General features: G+C 35.9%; 1 protein-coding gene across 1 annotated transcript in view; it reads left to right on the top strand.

Annotated features, from left to right (window-relative positions):
* mgat4b (alpha-1,3-mannosyl-glycoprotein 4-beta-N-acetylglucosaminyltransferase B) overlaps positions 1–16,385 on the top strand; it is a 160,672-nt gene that overhangs the window by 111,640 nt on the left and 32,647 nt on the right. The window contains exons 7-8 of the mRNA XM_051104441.1: positions 385–460; positions 2,028–2,142. Coding sequence (XP_050960398.1) covers positions 385–460; positions 2,028–2,142 — 191 coding nt within the window. The remainder of the gene's footprint in view (positions 1–384; positions 461–2,027; positions 2,143–16,385) is intronic.

Genomic DNA, 16,385 nt, shown 5'->3' with positions numbered 1-16,385 from the left:
TGTTCCTTTCAAAATTTCATTCAGTTCCCATGTCACACATCAAGACTCATCACTATGTTTGACATCAGTACGGAGACATGCAACAAACAGACAACTGACATCAGACCTGGTGTGACATGTCATTATGTGCAATATTTAAATTGAAGTCATTTTTTGTTGTTGTTGTTGTTGTTTTAAACATTTGTTGTCACTTTTTGAGCTTGGTACTTTAAAAGAACATCTGTGTAGCTGGACAAACAGCAGCTGCCACAAATAATCCATCACTCACTGTCCTCTTATTTGTAAACAGCAGGTCTCTGTTACTATTTATTATCTTCAACCTGTTGGTTTGTGTGTGTGGCCTTATCTTATTCTTTTTAAAGTGTATGCTGATTGTTTTTGCAGATGGCGAACAAAGCAGAACCTGGATTACTGCTTCCTGATGATGTATGCCCAGACTAAAGGGACCTATTATGTACAGGTAAGATTAAATGAAGGTAATGAGCAAACTGCATATTAGAGCTGAATAGATGAACATATTTGGAAAGAACATGAACATGATTACATGTTAGAATCAATGGCTGTATGGTTCCACAATGGAGTTTTTTAGTCTTGTATTTCTTTTATGGGAAATTGTGGGAAATGGCTTCATTTGTATAGCATGTTCTTTTATGTTATTCTATGGTCAGGTGTTTTTTTTTGTTTTTTGTTTTTTTTTGGTAGGCGCACAACTAAGTCCTTTCCTTTTTTCCCCAATCCTGCGTTCACTTTAGAGTGTGTTTTTTGACACTGATGTGTGTGATGGCTGCTTTTCTTAGAAAAGAGCAAAATGCTCAATCCACTTTGAGTTTGTTTTTTTACTTAGCACTCCCATTACATGCATTAAGCTCACTCAACATGGGAGTTCAAAGAAAAGATAATGCACTCCACCTGCATTTTAAAAAGTGACAGTCATAAGATTTTATAAAAAGCACATTACTGAGATTTTAAGTGTTTACATTCCGCATAATTCACAGACACACACACACACACACACACAAAAAAAGAGAAAATGACTGATTTCAGAGGTTTCTAGGTTTGTCCAATCTGAAAGTATCACTAAGCACAGTGTGTTTGCCTCTTCAAATCAACGTTTATTGGGAAAGGACTATATAAATACATTTTATTTGACTTGTCCAATGCAAAAATTTTGTTTAGTTTAATTTAGTTTAACTGTATTATGTTAAACTAAATTAAAATGATTAATGTTCCTTTTCAGCTAGCGGAAATAAAATATATATTTTTTTATTTTATTTTAGTTAACATTTATTTTATATCAGTTAATGAAATTATTTTAATGCAATGTGAGCAGTTCTCTCTTTCATTGCTCTGCAAAGAAAAAAACTGTCTGACCAATAAGAGTGGCTCTTTTTATTTTATGCTTAGAAATGCTGTTACATAAAACTTTGAATTGGTCAGGTCAGAGAACAGACTATTTTTGTGAATAGCAGAAGGACATTTTGGAAGCCTACAAGACTCTTGTATTAGTGGATACAAAAACCTGAATGGCTGTTTGAAACAGTTTTCTTTCTTCTCCATTTGCATTAAGTGGCACTTCCATTCATACGCATGCAAATTTTTGTTGCATACGCATGCAAAAAGTTTTGTGAACTCTGACCTGTGAATTTGTATCACATGAAACCGTGTGACCAATAGATGTTTGATACATCACGGCATGACCTTGTAGCTGAATTCAAAAACATCAGTTTAAACCTTCATTGCTGCAGGAAGGAGTAGAGTGTATGTTTTTGCATTTTGGATATATATATTTTTTTGTTATGTGTAGAATTTAAGTCTTAAGATGCTGCAGAGTGTGACATCATATCATGACCGTTGCAGTCGCTGAAGAAATTTTGCATGCTTAAAGTCTAGCGTGAACACGGCTTCATGATAAAACTTGTTGCGATTATATGCAAATATGCAAATGGTTTGGATCCACTTTACAGCTACTTGCCTTCCTTCAGCATTGTCTCTCTGTCTCTGTCTCTCCTTCTCTCTCACACACACAGCTAGAAGATGACATTGTAGCACGGCCAAATTACTTCACCACGATGAAGAATTTCGCCCTGCAGCAGCCGTCAGAAGAGTGGATGATTCTAGAATTCTCCCAGCTGGGCTTCATCGGTGAGTCTTACTCAAACTCAGACTGCAGACTGCCTTACACTGCTGTCAGTGTGTGTTAACCTCCCCCTTACAGTACAGCCAAACTCACACTGTATTTCATCCAAATAGAAAGATCCTTCTCGCTGTTATGAGCAGAAAACATAATAGACGTCAAACCTTATAAACCACTTATAAAGCTATGTTATGTCTCCAGAGTTGGATGAACTGTTGAGGTCGCTGGTGAAAGAAATATCTCCAGAGCTTCATCTTTGAACGAGAAAGTCATTTTGTCTCTTTGAAACTGAATTGTTACCAACTCTCATAAAGTTCACATTAGTTTCCACCTGAGCACTTTCCAAGAGTCGGGGTGACCCAAGAGCCAGACCCAAACCTGACAGTCCTAGAACCAGACTACACAAACAGAAGAGAAAGTAATGAATTTATTCCAGCATTTGTTTTGAAACGATAACCGTTATCACCGTATATTTCCTATATATTAGTTTATCCAATAACAGAAATGTAATTCAGAATCTCACTGGATGTACAGCGGTAGGTCATCTGGATACTTGCTGTTTTATGAATATAGGATGTAATATTGACAGCTAGTGGTTGAAAAGGTTACTGCAGTCCAGATTCAAAATATTAAAGAGCGTTGTTTCTCACACCCCCTCCTCCTCAGGTTGCAGTGTAAGGTGATGCGTTCTTTTATCCGTGTTATCATTGCTGAGGCTTTTTAGGTTGGGTAGAATCTCAGACTCATGTGATCAATGTGATCTCAGACTCAGTGTGATCTCAGACTCAGTTTCTTTGCTCGATTACATGGCTGCAACATGATTTGTTTCCTGTCAAATGGCAACTCAACAAAAACAGAAATTCCGACACGGAACACACATTTGAATGTGAAATAACTGGCGGTGGTTTTTCAGAGAAACAAGTATGTGAAAATTTGCATGTTTCCTAAATATCTGCATATTTATTGTGGTATTTTTATGCTTCAGTACAGTCAAACTATTACATACAACACCTTGAATTGTATAATTAAATAAGCTTCTTTTATATATCAACGTAATATCTATTTATTTAAATCTTCAGAAAACATCCATTGTAAGTGCTTTATCTTAACATTTTTTAAAAAAAAGCATAATGTAATTTGTACAACCCCAATTCCAGAAAAGTTGGGACGTTTGGTGAAATGTAATAAAATTAAGAAAATATTATCTGTTCATTCTCTTTAACCTTTATTTAATCTAATAAAGTACAAAGAAAAAAAATCCAATGTTTTCACTGGCCAGCCTTTTATTTTATTTTGTAAATATAAACAAAATTTGATTTTTATGGCTATAGTACACTCCAAAAAAGTTGGGTAAAATAAATTTCAAAATAAAAGTGAAAAGGAATGTCCAAAGTTAAACTGTTTTGAAACAGTTCACAGTAAGCAGGTGAAATGGAAATAGGTGAGGATATCATGTTTGGGTATAAAAGGAGCATTTCAGTATTTGCAAGCAAAGTTGGATCATGTCTCATCACTTTGTGCCAAATTTCATACAAAACTGTCGAACAAATCAAACATCACATTTCTCAATAGAAAAGAATTTATGTCTTTCACCAACTACCACACATAATTTAGTCAACGACAATCACAGACTGCTGAGCATTTTATCTAGCCAGTTTTCTTGCAGATCTTGAAGTATTAGTATCCTCAATTGCCAAACAATTAAATATTGTGATTTAAAAGGAAAGTTGATATGACACAGTGTTAAATATGCCTCTGTCCCAACTTTTTTTGGAGTGTGTTGCACCCATGAAAATAAAAAAAATACTGGTTAAATAATGGTTAAAGAGAGTGAACAGATATAATATTCTTGATTTTATGGCATTTCACAAAATGTCCCAACTTTTCTGAATTTGTGGTTGAAATAATAAACCTGGACTATTCATTTAAAAGGATTTTTTTTTTTTTTGCACTTGTTAGGATATTTAAGGATTGTGTAGCAGAGCAGCAGTGTTACCATACTTTTGGTGCTGTTATGTTTTTTTTAGCTGTGCTGCTCACATTGAATTAAAGTGACAGTGCATCCCCCATGGTCAAAATAGACATGGGTTGATACGGAAAAGTTATGATTTCAGTATAAACGCTTATGAGTGTACTGTGCTTCATGCTGTTGACTTTCAGCACTGTGTAAAACAATGAAAACACACCAAAAAACACAAAAGCGTAGTAAAACGATTGAAAGTATATATGCATTGTTATCACACAGGGTTCCCACGGGTCCTTGAAATCCTTGAAAGTTTTCTGGAAAAAAATTCCATATTATTCCCTCCTGGCCTGAATGTGTTATTTTGCCAACATTTCATGGTCTATGCATACTACCTTGCTTGATTTCCGTTAGTTAGGGTGACCATACGTCCTCTTTTCCCCAGAAATGTCCTCTTTTTGGACCTAAAAAAATGCGTCCAGCCAGGATTTCTATTGCCCAAAATATCTGGGATTTTGCTTTTTAGATTAAAGCTTTATTTGCTGAACTGTTTTCTTGATCCCGTTCCCGCTGAATATAATTTTTTTTTTTACGCATAAGGGTACACGCTATCGTATGTGGTGTATGAGTGGCTATTCACTTTCACGTTCAATTTCGAGATCACATATACTCTGTATAAAGGGAGCACAGATATGAGCACATTAAATCCTCCAGCATGATTTGTCAGTCATCTCTTTTTACTCTTGTCTTAACCCACGATTAGTTAAATCTGATTCCTGTATCTTGTGTTGGATGCAGGGTTGCCAAATCTGCATTTTTTTTGCATGGAATTGGGCTTATTTTAAACTGTTGCGAAGGGTTGATTTTTCTCCCTTAGGTTAAATGTTTGAAATATTGCATAAATTACCTTTGACTGAAATGTTTGTATTGAAACATTTTGCATTCTACCTGTGATAAAACTGTGCAAGATATTAAGTTTTGGAAGGTAGGAAGCCTTTTAGCTGTGTTTATGATCAGTCTGCACAAGGGTGACTGTAAAAAATACATTTAGGTATGGAAATGAAATATTTTGAGTTTTGATGTGGGATATGGTCATTGCGCTACTTTGGGGGCTTTTTAGTTATAATAATTAAGATTGCAAAAAATTGCTTGCCAGAGATCCAAAGGACCATCACTTGGCCAGGTGCAGAGACGAATATTCCTCAGTTTTATGCAAAACAGAAATACGACAAATAGAATATCAGATCTCTGTCATATAAATAAAATGCAAAAATAAATGCAAAAAAATTTATAAATAAATGCTTTTTTGCATAGTTGTATTTGAGACATGAAAACTGTAACAGTGTATCTTACAAGGTAACACAATGTACCCTTGCTTTCACTTGAAATGTGTCCCCACATTAAGGGTATTGGACCTGGAAAGTCCTTGAAAGGTCCTTGAATTTGAAGTTAACCAAGGTGTGGGAACCACTACACAGCATGTTATATGGTTTAACATATTTTATGGTTCTATGATGTGAGTGTGAACACTATTGTCATGAGCTGGGTTTGATCATATTTTTATTCCCCACTCCACTCATGCACTCGTGCTCAGCTGTTTGTGATTGCAATCAGCGTGAGTGAGTATTGACGTACACTCGTTTATCTTTGCTCTGATTTCTCTGCTATTTAGGTCACAGAACCAGGGTTTTCTATTCTTCACCAGATTATTGTTGGTCATTACCTGCCAGTGTTTATTCCTGAGTCTAGTAAAAGTCTCAGCTTGTCATTTGTCCTGCCTATTCTCTGTCCAGATGCCTGCTGCAGTCTCCCTCCCTGACACCCGTCCGGTGTTTCTGAGACTGGTTTCACATTTCCCTGCTGTTGCTTGTCGCCCCAGCACCTGTGGGCTGTACTCTCACATGATTACTGACCCTTTGTCCTGAGCTTCTTCTGACCTGTTCTGCGTCCACCAAGATGGTTGGTGACTGGCAGAGTGTTTAAGTTAATGTTTTGAGCCTTTTCCTCTCTTGGGTCCTTTGTTCAACACTGATAGCTTCACAGCAGTGTGTGTTGGTGAATGTCAATGCTTTACCCATTTCATCCCTAACCCTAAGTGGTCTAAACTCTTGTGTAAAGTCTTGATAGTCAGTTGGGGTTCAATTAGAGAAACTGGAGTCTGAAACTCTTCCCTCTCCAAATCAAACCTGTGAAGCTCACTTTGAAATGGCAGCCAAAATAATTGCTCTCTTATGATCTGTGTTTGATATGAAGGCTAATTATGTTGATGATGGTGATCAGTGCTGTGTCAAACTGGCTGAGGGCCTCCGGGGATGGCATGGGGAAAAGGATTGATTTTGAGAGCTCTCGGTTTAGAGAAGTGGTTATTCACTGCTGGGCCAATGAGTCGGCACGTTAGAAGAGAAAATGAAGACGGCATGAAGTCTTACTGTATATCTGAACAACACCTGTATAAGACAGAAAGTGATTAAATCAGGTGACGCATGGATGACGTGACCTCAAAGCTCTAAAAAAGGTCTACTTCACTGCTTAGAAGAACCCCAGCACTTAGCGACTGATCCTCACTTTACATTTTATGGATTAGTTTGTTGCTTTTATCCAAAGGTATCTAAAGGATTGGAATCCATGACTTTGGTGTTGCTAGTGCAGTGCTCTGCAGTTTGATCTACACTTCCATCCCAATAGTCATATTTGTGCATCAACCTCTGTTATACATCTTAAAAAAAGCAAACTCGCATATATATTAGGGATGAGAGTCTCTAGGCACCTTGCTTATGATTTGGTTATGATTCCGAGGGCTCTGATGCAACGATAATGTGATTATCATCATCATTTATTCTTTTTCCCAATGTGTGACTACTTTACTTAAAAAACAAAGTACTTTAAAAACAAAGTATTTGTTGTGATTACAAATCATATTGTCATTTTCATTTCAAATTTATTTGTGCTTTTTTTTTTTTTTTTTTTAATTACTTAAGTAGGCTACTTTTAAAATAATTTCAGATGAATAGTAAATCAAAACAGTTATGATTTATAAACCACTAAATATAGCTTCAAAACATACATCTTGCCAAATATAAAGTAATAAATGGGAACAAAGAAACACATTACAGGCTATAAACGAAAAGAACTTACAGTATCTCAGAGTGCTTTAACTATCTAAAAGCTTCCAGATAGACACAGTTGTGGATGTTTCTCAGCATTATTGCTGTTTGATTATTACTGATGATCGAAGACTGATGATCTCCCACCTCTATTACACATTTCACATACATATGAACTGAAAATAAAGGTCTTTGAAAAGTTTTAGTGTAGGATTTATTTTGAAACATTTTTCACTCAGAGATTCCTAGTAAATTTCACAAAAAAAAAAAAAAAAGCTCATTGAATTAAAGGGGTCATATGACCCCTTTTCATGTTTTCCTTTGTCTTTGGAGTGTTACAAGCTGTTTGTGCATATATAAGATCTGTAAAGTTGCAAAGATTAAAGTCTCAAACCTTAAGAAATATTCTTTATAAAAGTTAAGACTCAGCCACGTCTTCCTAAAACGGCTCATTCAAACATGCCCCCCCACAAATCTGCATCACTGTGTGGGAATATCTGCATAACACCACCCAAATGTTTATGCAAAGAAAGAAGGCATAACTTTTATTCTCACTATAGTATTGTTGCAGCCGCCATGTTGTGGAGACGCTGTGTGTTTTGTTGCGAAAGCGAAAGAAATTAGTTTGGCCTTCCAAATGAGTACACAACTAGAAATCAGTGGTTAAGTTATATTTACAGCACATTCCAGAACAGTACAATGAAAATATTCAAGTGTGTGAAGCACATTTACGGAGGACTGTTTCCTGAACCTGGGATAGAAGCCTACAATGCTGGCTGTGCACCACTTTAAAGTGGGGCAATTCCAACTTTGCAAGGACTATGTGCTTCTGACTCACAGCCTGTGAGTACATTTTCATATTTAAAGAATTTGCAACTGGCTATTCAAATGCGAGTTGAACAGTGTATAGTAGCGCTTATTGTTTGTCATGTCTACAATCACAAATGCAGGCATGGTGGATCAATGGATGCAACAATTGCTATATTTATAATAGGTTTTGTTGTTTTTGTCTCGTCACGCCAGGGCACAGCATCACAACATGGTAAAGGGTGTAACATTTTCGTCATATGCTTATGGTATTCGGCCAATCACAGTGCACTGAACTGCAAATTACACCAAATTACACCAAATACACAAATAACGTTATTTTTAAAACATCGTATGACTCCTTTAAATGGAAAGTTATTTTTAAGTGATCCAATTAAATGGTCTCAAAGTAGTATTACATGGTTCCCTGACAGAACTGATTTATTCAGTTTCAAATATTTTTTATGTGTAATGTCAACAGACTGTACTAGCTAGCATGCAAACTCTTACTAGCAGTAGCACATATTAGCATTACCAAGTCGTATTCAGTGCTCCTTGATTAAAGTCCCCCTGTAGTGAAAATCAAGATTTTTATGTTGTTTATTTCTCTATGTGGTGTTTTTAATATGCTTTTAGACAAACCATGTGCCAGTCCATTAATCAACACCATTGCTGAGTATTTTCTCCCTAAAAACTGTAGTTTTCCAAAAGTTGTCCCAGAAATGTGGTTTGAAACAGCCCTTTTTTGCTACCTCACAAACTTCAGTAACCAGTCACGTCAAAGAATAGATTCCTATCATTAGCATGCAAAATATACCAATAGGATTATCAGCACAAAACCAAATATTAAATAGAGCATTTAATAGAGCATGTAGAGCTCTAAATAGAGCACAACTGCTAGGCGTTAACCGCTAACTTGAAAAATAACCTGCGGCAATATGCTCGCAGGCATGAACTGAAATCTCAAACTAGGCTGCAATCGAGCCTTCAAGGCATTTTGTAACAAATGTTACAGTATCCACTGTCGTGGTCCGCTAGTAAAAACATAGTTTTATCGGTCATTATCCGTGTTTCGCTATCATATCGCGTTTACTACAGTTCAGTTAGTGGATCACGGGGCTCTGGCTGGTGTGACTGTGTGGGGGAGGGGCTAATTAGCATATTCATAGAGCCATGTATAGTAAATTAGACAAGGGAGTAGAGTTACATTCAAGCTGTTTTAAGGCATGAGAAAATTATTTTCACAAGAAAAACATTTAAATATTTCTTTTTGATGTTCAAAGATCAGTTTTAAGGGATAAAAATGTTGACTACAGGGGGACTTTAAAACACCAAAATCATCCTCATCCTCTGTGCCTTTCCTCTTAACTTAATACTTGAAATAATTAATTTCAACATTTTACTCATTTTATTCAAGTCCCATGCAAAGCATGCTTTCAGTTATTGTTTCAGTTACGTCAACATCAAAGTCATTTTCGAGTACTTGATTGGTTCACATTCACATACATAATTTATTCTAGTAGAGAAAACGGATAATCTGTTTTACCATTTATTCTGTGTATGTTAGTATTAATTAATACATCATGAACTAACAATAAATAATAGTATATTAATAAATTAACTTAAATAATAACTGTTCATTATTTGTGTTGCTTTGTTTGACTGATGTTGTGTGGGTTTGACAAGCGCTCAAATACATTTTCAATGGGTATTTTTACCCCATCACAAGGTCTGACTGCAAACAAACTGTTCATTGTTAGCCGACTAAATTTAAACAAACGGTCTGACATCAGCCTCGTCTTAGCGGCCAGGAGACAAACACAAGTCTATTTGTGTTGGTTCATCTGGGATTGTCTACAGCTTGTATCCATTTGCTATGGATCTGGTTTGAGCTCATGAGTTTTAGTCATGTTCCTCCTCATGACCAGTTCATGTGTTAACTAACAAACAAGTCAAAATAACCTGCCCTGCTGGATTCTAGTTGGTCCAAGCTGGTCTAGATGCTTGATACTTAGTAATGTCTGCTAGTGGCAGACATTACTAGTTGGCTAGTTGCTTGCTTGTAGACTAGAAGCTGGCTAGAGCTGGTAGGGCATCTTGAAGCAGCAACAAAACATCTAAACTGTGTTAAGAAAGTGTGAACTGGTTTTTGCAGCCTCAGGCCTGATCAAGAGGTCTGATAATTTTTGTAATAATCTTAGCAAGAAGGCTGCCAAGCCAGATGAGGTTGAGAGTAATATGCCCTAAGAGCATAAAAGAAACAAGTTGACGTGCCAAATCAAAGATATATCCCCATGATGCATTTCACACTCTTGCTCTGAACACCAGAGCATATGACCCAGTCGGTTCTGGGTATTAACACCTTTCTCAAGTCAGCTCATTTCTGTCTCACACACACACACACACATTTCTCTAGAGTCTTTCTCTGCTCTTTTACTCTAATAGGTCCCAAAGCAGCACTGAAGCTGTGATTGATGCTGCTCTCTGCCTGTATCACACTCACACACGCACATTTTCAGTGCACTGTCATTTCAACCACCCACCCACACAATCGCATATACAACTACATTTTTACATTACTGAAGTAATTGTAAAGAACACCTACCCATACTAAGCTCACCATCATGCTAGGTGTTTATATCCGAAACCATTGTAGTTCCTACTGCAGGTGATTTCTTGATCATCGTTAGGTGTTTGCTAGGGTGTTATGGTTGGTTGCTAATGTATCATTATGTAATTACTAAGGTTCTGATTGTTGGAATATTCTGTTTACTATGGTGCACTCAAGTCATGTCAGAAAGATTGTATTTACAAGTTAAATGCACTTAGAATGCGTTCAGTAGGCTATTTATTGTCTGTGATAATATTGTAATTGTAGTTTTACCAATGTGCAGAATGACATATTGAGTATGTCACTGACAAACAAAACCGTCTTGAAAGTTCAAAAGCATTCACTGCATGATGAAGCCTTTTAGAATGTGGTTAGAATGGCCCTATAATTCAAGTTATGAAAGAAAAAATATATATTAATAAATATTAGCGTGTAAAATCAATTGCAAATGTGATAATTTTTTACAACAGTTGAAGAAGTTGAATACGTTACATTTTAGACACAGTGTTGTTGGGTTTTTTTAGATTTGCCAATGAAAATAGTTCCATACAAAGCCGGAGCGGGACATTTGTGCACCTCAGAGTAGGGGTGGGTGATATGGAAAAAATATCATATCACAATTTTTTTTTTTTTTTTTTTTTTTAAAGATGTCACAATTTTATGGTTGGTTTTACTATTTTGCAAGTTGTCTGAGTGGTACAGCCAAACTAATTTCCCTTTTTTTAAAAACAAAGTATAAAATAAAAAAGAATGGCACATATTTAGGCCAAAGTGAGCGAAGATAAAAATCTTTGTCATTATCTTTGTTATTAATAAATAAGAACAAAGATACACTTTACAAATAAACATAATACAAATAAAACAAACAGTGCTTTATTTTCTCAGGTACAGTAGGTGTATTTAGTAGTAACATTCAAGAAATTGAATTAAGAAATATAAAAAGTGAAACACTATATACTTATACACTATATAAATTAACTGTACAATGATTCTTTTTAAAACAACTGTATTAATGTTCTTCAGTCAAGAGTAATGTTTCTCTTTGTGTTTTGTTTTATTAACATTATAAGAATAGATCACCCACAAATGAAAATTATGTCATCTGTCTGTAAATTCTGTTGTAGTTTTTTATTTTTATACCATCATTTACTCACTGTCAGGTTGTTTTAACCCTGAATGAGTTTCTTTTTTCTGTTGAACATTATCAAAATATATTATTTTGTGTTTAGCACAAGAAAGAAATTAATACAGGTTTGGAACGACATGTAAATGAGTAAATAATGACAGAATTGTCATGTTTGTGTGAACTATCCCTTTAATGACAAGCGGCAGCATCTTTCTGTCATGGACAGTAACAGAGAGAGAACTCAAACACAGGTGAATAATATGAATTTATTTGAAAAAGCAAACTCAGCAAAAACAGCCCAAAATAGTAAAAAAAAAAAAATCTTCAGCCAAGCAATGGTCACAGAATGGCAGGAGAATCTATTGGAGGCAAAACCACATAGGTGCAGGCTGCTGCTGAAGTCAGGACAGGCGGAGGTCAAAACCAGTTGGGCACTCAGTACCAGAAAATGAGGGAAGTAGATCAGGCCATTGGAAAACCTCACAGTGGCAGAGGTAACCAGATGAAATCTCCAGGAACAAGCAGGTGTACAGGCTTGGAAGGCCAGAGTCAGGTTGGAGGGAGATCCAGATGACAAATCCAACAGAATCAGGCCTGGAGATGAAACCTCAGTATCCCAGGCAGGCCAGGAGCACAAATCAGATAGATGAAGCCAGGCAAGGGATTGACAGAGAAGGTGGACAGAACAGGCAGAGAGTCCTGGAGCCAACAGGAAAAACCAAAACTGGACAAACTGACAAGAGAAAAACAACTTAATGCTAAGCGAACAACAGTCTGGCACAGAACAATACACACAAAAGGAATAAGTAGGGCAATCAATGAGCAGGATAACAAGCAATGGCAGGTAAGGCAAATAGATTAAAATGAAATAAGGGGCGGGACCAAGACATGACAAACAAAGGAACACATGACAAACAGAAACACAAACAGACAGACAAAGTCTGGCTGATCAGCCCAGAGCCCTGACACTTTAGTATTGTCGCTTTAAGAGCTTCGGCATCTAATATACAGGCACACATCCGTTTTTCTCTGAGTTGTTTACTTTCACTGTAGACATAAGCAACTGTGTTTATATGTAAACCTTGTGCGCAATCGGACACGATACATAACTTAGTTCAGTAATTAGCCGCTATTTGACAGGCTTTTAAGTGTGCACGCTTCAGGTGTATGAGCACTGGAAAAGCCCACGTCAGAACAGCATGCGAATTAAATGCAAGACTATAAAGCAAATAATGTACTTTTGTGACTGAATAAATTCGGTGTCCTGTGAGTGTATCTCTACCGCTGAGTTAACACTGACGGTAATGTATGTCGTGTTGTACAGTATATTGTGATGGAGGTGAACGTCAGCTGATAGAATAGCGCAATCCTATGATATTTCTCCAAAAGCAGATTTTCATCGTCCACGATCAAAAATCGCCATATCATACACCCCTACCTTAGAGCAACACTGCCATGTTTCATTCCTGAACGAATCTGTTTTTGAACAAATCGTTTGCATCAATGATTCACTGATCCATGTATAAAGACACTTGCTTAATTTTTAAATAAATCAGCTATTTTGAATGAATCACTTCATTCAGACAGGGACTTGCTGCCACCTAAGGGTATTCCTGCACAACTGGAGACTGCAGTTTCAGGACCACATTTTTAGGACCCTATAGTTTTTTGTATTATTATTATTTTATTTTATTTTATTTATTATTTATTTTTGTGTATATGTATGTATTAGCGGCTCATACTATTTAAAGGGGTCATCGGATGCAAAATTCACTTTTACATGTTGTTTGAACATAAATGTGTGTTGGCAGTGTGTATACACATCTACCCTATAATGATAAAAATCCATGCAGTGGTTTTTAATTAATCTGTAAAAATATTTTTCCCTTTTTCAAATCAAGCCATTCTCAGCTTCCTGTCTGTGTGACGTCACACCAACAGAGGCCGCTCCCACGATAGTTGATTGACACTGACGTCTTACCTCAGACCCGCCCTGAATGAGCTGTAACAGTCCGCCATTGTTTCGATGCCGGAACAGGAATGTAGACAAACAGCGAATGAGCTGTTCTGTTGTTGTATGTAATAATGAACATAGTAGTCATCATTTACTTCCAACATCTGAGCTGCTGAAGATGCATTGGATTACGTTTGTTTGTGAAGGGAATGCGCCTCCCGATCTACATATATCCTTGTTTGTGCAAATAATTCGTGATCCAGCTTTACTTACAGCAGAAGTGAGTATAAGGGGTTCTTTTAATGAATCTTTGCGATCTTTGCCTGTCCTAATAATGTGCTAGGGCTAAACGCGGCTAAATGCAGCTAAAGTAAACAGAGCATGGCTCATCACTCCACAAAAGAGAGGGGCGGGGCGAGCAGAGCTCATTTGCATTTAAAAAAAACATACTGATTTCTGCAGAGCTGATTTTGGCAAGGTAAAAAGGGTGTTGTTTTACACTACCATTGAGAAATTTTAACCAAAGTATGTTATAGACTTTTCATTAAGACCGTAATGAATCATATCAACTTGTGGAAAATGGGCATCCAATGAGCCCTTTAATAGCACTTGGTATTCAATTCTGTATATATATATATTTTTTTTTAAGGAAATATGTAGTTGTCTTAATGTATACACTTAATCAGTGTTGGGAAGGTTACTTTGGAAATGAAATAGGTTACAGATTACAAGTTACTCGATTTAAAATGTAATAAGTAGTGTAACTTTTCAATTACTTTATTAAAGTAATGTAACATTACTTTTAAATACTTTTTGATAACTTTTCTAAATTTTTAAATATTTTCAACTGTTAATCATTTTGAAACATTTAAACCAGGCAGAGTTAACCTTACAGTAGAGTTCAACACTGATTACTGTCAGACTTTCAAAATCCTTTATCACTTGAATTAAGATTATAATAAGTAAGGGATAATATAGATCTTTATTTTGCGATAACAACTGGCTGAATGTACATTATCTCACTTATTACACAGCTGCTTGATAGACTATTTAGATGTTTCGTGTCAAAATTATTAGACACAAAACACTGATCTGAGTTGAAATATTTGAACGCAAAGCTTCCATGAAGAAATCAGTTGCTAGCAAACAGCAAGTTCAAACTAGACATTTTAGGGATACAGTGCAGTCATACCAGTTTTCTTACACAACATTTCACCACATAAATAATTAAATAGTAGTACTAGTTTGTTAGTTATCTTATAATCCATTATAGTGTAAAAAAAAAAAAAATGGCAGCAACTGCGTTTGTATGAAACAACAGAGCAAGTCCACGATACAAGGATGACAGAATTAAGAAACTGTGCACATAATATTGAATTAAGCTTTAATATTTTATTAGCTAATCTTACCAAATGCAAAGCTTCTGCCAAGAAAAATTATCAAGCATGTAGCACTGACTTAAGTTGCCGAAAGAGTCTGAGCTGTGTAATAATTTAATTTAAAGCACAGCCACCACAAATTCAGACTTTTTTTTTTTAACTTATATTTTTGGGCTTTTTATGCCTTTTATTGTGATAGGACAGTAGAGAGATGACAGGAAAGAGCTGGGAGGAGAGAGGGGAGCGGGATCGGCAAAGGACCTCGAGACGGGAATCAAACTCGGGTCACCGTGAGCGCAGTTGCACTATATGTCATAACAAGATCATAACATAACATCATAACAAGAAATAGTTTAATAGCTGTGATACTGGGTTTGAAATCAAATGTTTGCATAGTTATGACAGAAAACACTAGCATCTAACAATACCTTGGAAAAAAACAATCTTAAAAAATAAAGTTTATGCATAAACCCAAATAGGAAATAAAACAGTTATCGAATAAGCTAGAATAAGTTCTATTCTGTGTCCTAAACTCCTGAAACATTGGTGTCTCATTTTTGAGCAGTCAATGCAATTTAAAAGAAGTCAATTAAATCTGTAAGTGGGGTGGGTGTGTGAAAAAATTCAGATGTAATCCCCTTTGTAATCACTGGCATTTTTCAAAAGTAACTGTAATTTAATTACATATTTTTTTCTCAGTAACTGTAACTAATTACAGTTACATTTATTTTGTAATTAAATTACGTAATTCCGTTACATGTAACTAGTTACTTCCCAACACTGCACTTAATTATTGTCCTAACCAACTCCTAAATCTAAACATACCTGTTTGTGTGAACTATCCCTTTAATGACAAGTGGCAGCATCTTTCTGTCTAAACATACCCGTTGGTATCCCTCTTGAAATATTTAACCTAATTTATTTAAATATATTCTATATACAGTATATTCTGGTTTTAAATTCAGTTTTCTTGGAAAGAAAGACTTGTATCTTTGTGAGACTTCAGTTCATTAGCTGCAGCACAGCGGTTCACGTCAAATGTGGGACACACATAACAAAGTGCAGTAAACGGTACAACAATTGAGCTACAAATTAGTGTGTTAGTATGTTAATAAATGTAAGATAATTTGAATACAAATACCACTTTATAACACCCACCAGAACAATGCACAGGTAAATAAGCTAAATGGAGATTGCTGACACTGCCTCGAACACTCAAGTTCATGCCAGCTCTTACATAAAAATAAAAAGGAAAGATTAAAAATCAGTAGTTTCCTGGATCTAGCCTGTGCATTAATTTATGCTTG

The sequence above is a fragment of the Labeo rohita genome, unplaced genomic scaffold (assembly GCF_022985175.1).
Source record: "Labeo rohita strain BAU-BD-2019 unplaced genomic scaffold, IGBB_LRoh.1.0 scaffold_72, whole genome shotgun sequence".
NCBI classification, from domain to species: domain Eukaryota; kingdom Metazoa; phylum Chordata; class Actinopteri; order Cypriniformes; family Cyprinidae; genus Labeo; species Labeo rohita.
Note: the sequence above shows the minus strand (reverse complement) of the source record. Positions and strands in the feature narration are given on the sequence as shown.